Source organism: Musca vetustissima, unplaced genomic scaffold (assembly GCF_032173495.1).
Source record: "Musca vetustissima isolate MV318-11 ecotype Yass unplaced genomic scaffold, APGP_CSIRO_Mvet_v1 utg15565, whole genome shotgun sequence".
Classification (NCBI taxonomy): Eukaryota; Metazoa; Arthropoda; class Insecta; order Diptera; family Muscidae; genus Musca; species Musca vetustissima.
The window spans coordinates 86,367-93,391 of record NW_026888034.1 but is presented as its reverse complement, the minus strand read 5'-3'; the positions used below and the strand labels follow the sequence as shown (position 1 = coordinate 93,391).

Genomic DNA, 7,025 nt, shown 5'->3' with positions numbered 1-7,025 from the left:
TCGATTACACATGCACCGTATCTTTTCATCCAATATAATATTCCAAGGTCTAGTGACTTTGATTTAATTCAATTTAGGTGAAGTTATAGCTCACCGTTTTAATTTTGCCAAAAAGTCAAAGTCATGCAGAGTATCATACATAGTCCGATTATGTTCCATTCGTTATTGACTTTTTATTATATTTTGTTATTGTCAATAAAGATTGAATTTTCTAAAACGTAGAATATTGTTACCACAATAGAATAAAAATTACAATAGATTTATCACGTTACCCAAGCATTATGGAGACATGGGATGGAACGTGCAATGTAGTTACAAAAATCCTAACTATGAACATAGTTTGGCTATATATATATATATATATGTTTATATATATAATATTTATGCGTTGGTTGAAACCTAATTTGAAATCGAATGGAAATCATAACCATATAATCATAATTGCAACCTACTTATATAAAATTTAAAGCCAGTAAGGTGATACAATTCACCACTTTGGCTATATTCTATATATGTATCCTAACATAAAATTGAACGAATTCAAGATTTATTATCAATCAATCTGCATTTGCACCAATTAAAAAAAAAACACGCAATAACGTCATTCTAGTCTCAATTTGCAAAATTTCGTGTCCGGCCAAACATTAGGAGTTTGATGCACAATTTACCTAAAACCGGACGAAACTATATATATATATATATATATATATGGGAGCTATATCTAAATCTGAACCGATTTAAACTAAATCTGCCAATCGGAAAAATGTTGAGTCTTTATGCACAACTTAAATAAAATCGGAAGAAATAATATATATATATGGGAGCTATATCTAAATCTGAACCGATTTTCAGGAAACTTAAAACACATCATACTAGACCAGATTCGGTATGCTGTGCCAAATTTCGTGCAAATCGAGAGATATATAGGGACTTTAGTGCACCATTAACATTAAATCGGACGAAAATATATATGGCGCTATATCTAAATCTGGACCTGTTTTCAGGAAACTTAACACATATCAATCTCGACCTAATTCAGTGCGCTGTGCCGAATTTCGTGAAAATCGAAAGATATATAGAATATAGGGACCGTTTAAATTAAATTGGACGAAAATATATATGGGAGCTATATCTAAATCTGAACCGATTTTCACGAAACTAAACACACATCATTCTAGGCTTCATTCAGTACGATATTCCAACTTTTGGTACTTACATTAAATCTTAGGAAAATATATATGGGAGCTATATCTATGTCTGAAACGATTTTCAGGAAACATAGCGCACATCATTCTAGACTCAATTCAGTACGATATACCACATTTAAATCAATAGATGTCTAGGGACATTTGGTCACCATTTACATAAAATGAGATGAAAATATATATGAGAGATATATCTAAATCTGAACCGGTTTCCACGAAACTTAACACACATCAATCTAGATACTCTAATTCTAGAATGTCCCTACAAAATTTCATGTGAAAATCTCAATCTCAATCTCGCATTTTTCTCAAAACGAATGGCGGGCACAATAAGTCAAAAACTAATAATCCAATCGGTTCCAAATTTTGACACGTTTCTCTGGGCGTGTATAGCTCTCGTATGAACTAGGATATTATATTTTTTTTAAACTTAGTTTGTGGTCAAAAATAGGCAATTTTAAAGTTCCACCGTTGGAATTTTCGTATTCCGATGTTCCAGTGAGGAGTTATCATGCCTGCCATCAAAAAAAAGGACTTTTCTTTGATAACGAAAAACAACAACATTTTTTTTATACCCTCCACCATAGTATTGAGGGTATATTAGTTTTGTTTTTCCGTTTGTAACGCATCGAAATAATCATTTCCGACCCTATAAAGTATATATATTCTTGATTCTAAGACGATCTAAGCATGTCCGTCTGTCTGTTGTAATCACTCTAGCGTCTAAACGAATTGAGATAGAGCCCCAAAATTTTGCATAGAGTCGTCTTTTGTCTGCAGGCAGGTCAAGTTCGATGATGGGCTATATCGGTCCACGTTTAGGCATAGCTCCCATATAAGGGTACCTCCCATTTTTCGGTATTTTGAAATTCTTAAGCGTGTTTTTCAACCGAATTCGCTGAAATTTGGTACATTGGGTTCTTATTGGGTACTAAATGCCTCCACAAAAAATTATTAGCATAGGTCCACTTTTTCTGGTAGCCCCCATATAACGGTACCTCCTACTTTTCAGTATTTTGAGGTTCTTGAGAGCGTTTTTCAACCGAATTCGCTGAAATGGTACATTGGGTTCTTATTGGGTACCAAATGTCCCTACTAAAAATTATATATATAGGTCCACTTTTTCTGGTAGCCCCCATATAAGGGTACCTCCCCATAACCAGTTTTTGGGGGGTTTTGACCGTATTTCCACCGAATTGGCTGAAATTCGGTACTTTGAGTTCTTATTGAGTAGCAAATTCGCTGAAATTTGGTACATGGGGTTCTTATTGGGTACCAAATTTCTCCTCTAAAAATTATAAATATAGGTCCACTTTTTCTGGTAGCCCCCATATAAGGGTACCTCCCAATTTCCAGTTTTTGGGGGTTTTTGACCGGATTTTTTCACCTAATTGACTGTAATTTAGTAATTTGAGTTCTTATTGGGTAGCAAATCTCTTCACAAAAAATTATAAATATAGGTCAATTAGGTAGCCCCCATATAAGGGTACCCCCAATTTTCGATATTTTGAGGTTCTTGAGCGCGTTTTTCAACCGAATTCTCTGAAATTTGGTATTTTGTAGTCGTATATGGTAACAAATCTCCCCACCAAAAATTATTAATATTCACCGCTTTTTAGGGGTAGTCCCCATATAACCCCCTTTCTTATATTAAAATAGTTATCTGATTTGTTCCGTGTGTAGGGTTGGGTAGTCGTTACGGGGAATAGTCAATGTTTACCCTACAAAGACTATTTAGCCATAACAATTCCGTCTTCTAAAGATATTGTGATAAAAAAAACTCAAACATGATGATAATGAAATATATCGGCAGACATTTAGGCATATCCTCAATATAGTGATACCTCCTGAAGGAAAGAATTGAGATAAACAATTAAAATATTTGGTTCAAAATTGGCATATACCGGTCATTAATTAGGCATACCCTCATATGATGATATCCCCAAATATTCACTATTTCCTACACTATGTAATCAATATTGGTCCCTCTTTAGGCATAGCCTCATATAACTTTGTAATCTTAATTTCAGTAGTTTGAGGATTTTATACTCTACAATGCGTTATCAATATCAGTCCACTTTTTGGATCTTACAGATTTTAGGAAAAATCCCCATTAAAAATTGCCGAAGTTTGTATTTGATGTACATAATGGTTTACATAAATCGGTTTGTATTACCGATAAAACATGCCCACTTTTTAGATATGCCCACTTTTTGGTATGTTCCCTATATTTTCATTGCATGTATCTGTCAGTATAACTATGGTGGAGGGTATCCAAAGTTAGGCCCGGCCGAACTTAACGCTTTTTCACTTGTTTTTTTTTTTTGTAAATTATTTTTCTTCCTTTTTAAATCTTCAAATATATATGTGCAAATTTACAAATTAGTATTCATATACCAGCCCATTTAAAATCTTAAGAATAGAAAATCGAGAAAGGGGGGTCCCTTAAACCACTTTCAAAATAACCGAGATACATATGAGATACGTACACTGAAGGCCGAGGGTTGGCTTCGAAAGTTTTTTTTTCTTAAAATAAGTTAATTTTGTCATTTCCGGAAAATGAAGCCTATGTAGGTCCACTTTTTGACACAGGAGGCCCCCGCCACATAAGCCGGCGTGTAAAGTTTCGTTAAAATCGGTTGAGATTTATATATAGATATTATTTGACAGGGATTTCATGGAAAACCAAAGGCTTTTGCCATTATGTTACCTTCCGTTCACAGCGAGCAATCTACTGAGATTGGAAAACATCCAAATTTTTGCAATTTTTCGCTATAGATTGTTACTACAATCTTTCTGTCACACAACAGAATTTATTTTCCACAAACGTCATTATTAACATAGCATCGTAATTTGCAACTTTTGTTTAAATAATCTACTTCTTCATGGTCACTAAGCATAGAACAGTACCACTGAAATTGTGCCACACGAGCCAACACTTGTTTCAACAAAATAGTAGCTGCCCGCAATCGGGCATATAAATAGTGGCCACTTATGTTGCAACATGACAGTACGTTTTTCACACATCAATCTCTCAACAACATCAAGCTGAACCAAGTCGATATGGTATCATCGCATTGGTTAATTCTAACTATTGTCATTATTATGACAATCCTAGCTGTTACTCCGATTGCTGAAAGTACCATCATTTTACTGGCTTGTTTAGCAGGATCAGCATTGTGTCCTTTTTCTACAACAACTACTGCAGCGCCGTAATAACATTCAAATTATGTATAAAATAATACTTAACAAAAAGTGAAAGTCAAAATAAATACAAAATTTCAAATTAAGCTGTTTATTTTTCTTTTAATAGAAATTCTGGCGAAGTAATATCATTTGTTGGTAAATCGTTTTTATTCAAGAAAAACAAGAAACTAAGTATGTGTTTTGTTTCTACTTTATTTAAAATTGTCTCAGAATTTTGAATTTATCACATGAACAATAATTACGATTACTTGCAAATACAAATACAAAAGCTGTACCAGCATTATCAAATAAATGCTTATCCTTTGCCAATTGAATGCCGGCTGTAAGGGAACAATTTAATTCCTCATGCCAAGAATTTTCGAAATTATTTTCCAAAAATGTTGCCATGAAAGCATCATTGAAATTTGTCAATTTGCGATATAGATTCGCATTGTGAATAACGGTAATAATATTAACATACGGAGAGAATTTCAACCATCGTTCGATTTCATTGGGCGCCATGTCAATTGCCACATCAACGATCATTAACTTACATTGAAAATGTTGAATGTGTTGAAGTATTTCCAGCTCAAAAGGATTTTGAAATGGGAACTTCATATCATCCGTCGTCTTAAAATTTGATATGTATTCCGGACGTTGTATATACCAGGGAAAAGTACGTTGTGCAAAATCTTGAGCTAATTTTTTACGTACTACAATATCACGTTGAACATTTATTAATTGTTCATCTATAGGTATTATGGTAGGGACTGGTGTTCGATATGACATCTGTTCGAAATCCTCGATTGTTGAATTGTCTTCTTCTTGTGGTTTAAGTTTTATATTGGTAGCACCCAGTTCCAAGGGTTTTTCATAATCGCCAAAACATTTTGCTGCCAATAAACTATGAGCCCATAAATTATCAAATTTTATGTGGGGATTAAAATATGGCGTTTTATTTCTATTTTCATTTTCACAAATATTCTCCTCAAGAATAGCGGGCCAAATAAAATCCAAAAATGATTCTCTAATTGTTGTTTTAGAATTATCCATAATGAAAGATGGAATGTTTTTGGGTCCCACAAAAAAAAAAGAAATTAAAAATATTTGGCATAAAAATAAATGTGTGCTAGAACATACGTATATTTCTGACTAAGAGGGGGTTTAACACTAGAAATACGGGAATTTTGTATATACCTATATTGCCTAAAAGCGGTCAAAATGACCTCATTCTGAAAGAATTTTTATTGTATAAAGAAAATTTTTTAAACTTAGTTTCTAATATTTTTTATATTATTTACAATCATACAAAACGTTGTTATTATTTATCTTCGGTGGTAGGGCTCTCGAGTTTCCCCTTTTGAAAAATAAGAGCGCGGACAAAGTGCTCGAAAAAAAGGAAGTCTTTACTCTAAGAGTGTAATCGACTGGAAATATAAAATGTATTTTTCTCGATTTGTGTCTATGTTTGTGTTTCTAGAGTAGCAAACGGTTTTCGATGTTGTTGTACTGATCTGGTCATATAAGAAATTTACTTTATACAATAATAAAAGTAGTTTCATTATTTAATATTTCACAAGAGGTCAAAATGACCGATTTTAGGCAATATAGGTATAGCACATGTGAATGAAAGAGGGGAGGAAGCTGCTACTATGATTAATAAACGTAGTTCTATGTGGTACAAAAAGTCACCAAATTTTAAAAAACTGTGTCATAATATACACAATTGTTATTGTACTTGAAATTGAAAAAGGTCAAAATGACCGCCTTCGGCAATCTAGTGTTAAACATGCAATTTTTGTACGCAATCTGCTACAGCTCTTTAGTCTGGGTTTATAAGTGCAACTTTTGTAAGCAACTCTGGGGAGTTCTTAGAAGTGAGAGGTATAAAAAGTGACAAGCGGGAAGAAATTCAAAAGAGAATCGAAGAGAGCAGCAGCAGAGTTGCTTAAAGGGGTGCTCTAAAGGGGGGGGTTTCATTTCCCCTTTCCATAATTGTTTGAAAACGTATTTAAAATGGGGTTATAGCAGATAAAAATATTCTACAAAAATGTTTGCCATAGTGTTTTACTATAAGTCTCAGAGTAAAACAAAACTCAAAAATCATCCATTAACGTCAAAAATCTTAAAAATATGAGAACTTATTTTAGGGTTAAATCCGACCTTATTATAACCTCCACCATAGTATGGAGGGTATATTAATATTGTTTTTCCGTTTGTAACTCATCGAAATGATCATTTCCGACCCTATAAAGTATATATAGTATAAAATTCTATGACGATATTGCCATGCCCGTCTGTCTGTTGTAATCACTCTAGCGTCTAAACGAATTGAGATAGATCGCCAAAATGTTGCATAGAGTAGTCTTTTGTCTGCAGGCAGGTCAAGTTCGATGATGGGATTTATCGGTCCACGTTTAGGCATAGCTCCCATATAAGGGTACCCCCCAATTTTCGGTATTTTGAGGTTCTTTCAACTGAATTCGCTAAAATGTGGTACTATTGGGTAGCAAATCTCTCCACTAAAAATTATAAATATTGGTCCATATTTTCGGGTAGCCCCCATATAAGGGTACCTCCCAATTTCCAGTTTTTGGGGGGTTTGACCGGATTTTTTCACCGAATTGGCTGTAA

General features: G+C 33.7%; 2 protein-coding genes across 2 annotated transcripts; one reads left to right on the top strand and one right to left on the bottom strand.

The window, feature by feature from the left end:
* Positions 1 to 4,268: 4,268 nt before the first annotated feature.
* On the top strand, positions 4,269 to 4,421 carry LOC133335870 (uncharacterized). Its single transcript, XM_061544162.1, has one exon. The coding sequence runs from the start codon at positions 4,269 to 4,271 to the stop codon at positions 4,419 to 4,421; it is 153 nt and encodes a 50-aa protein (XP_061400146.1).
* A 186-nt stretch (positions 4,422 to 4,607) lies between these two features.
* On the bottom strand, positions 4,608 to 5,444 carry LOC133335869 (uncharacterized). The gene has a single exon (XM_061544161.1). It carries the CDS (start codon positions 5,442 to 5,444, stop codon positions 4,608 to 4,610), a length of 837 nt encoding a protein of 278 aa, XP_061400145.1.
* Between the last annotated feature and the right edge of the window lie 1,581 nt (positions 5,445 to 7,025).

Coding starts and splice junctions, on each gene's coding strand:
- LOC133335870 (XM_061544162.1), top strand. CDS start 4,269: ATGGTATCATCGCATTGGTTAATTCTAACTATTGTCATTATTATGACA.
- LOC133335869 (XM_061544161.1), bottom strand. CDS start 5,444: ATGGATAATTCTAAAACAACAATTAGAGAATCATTTTTGGATTTTATT.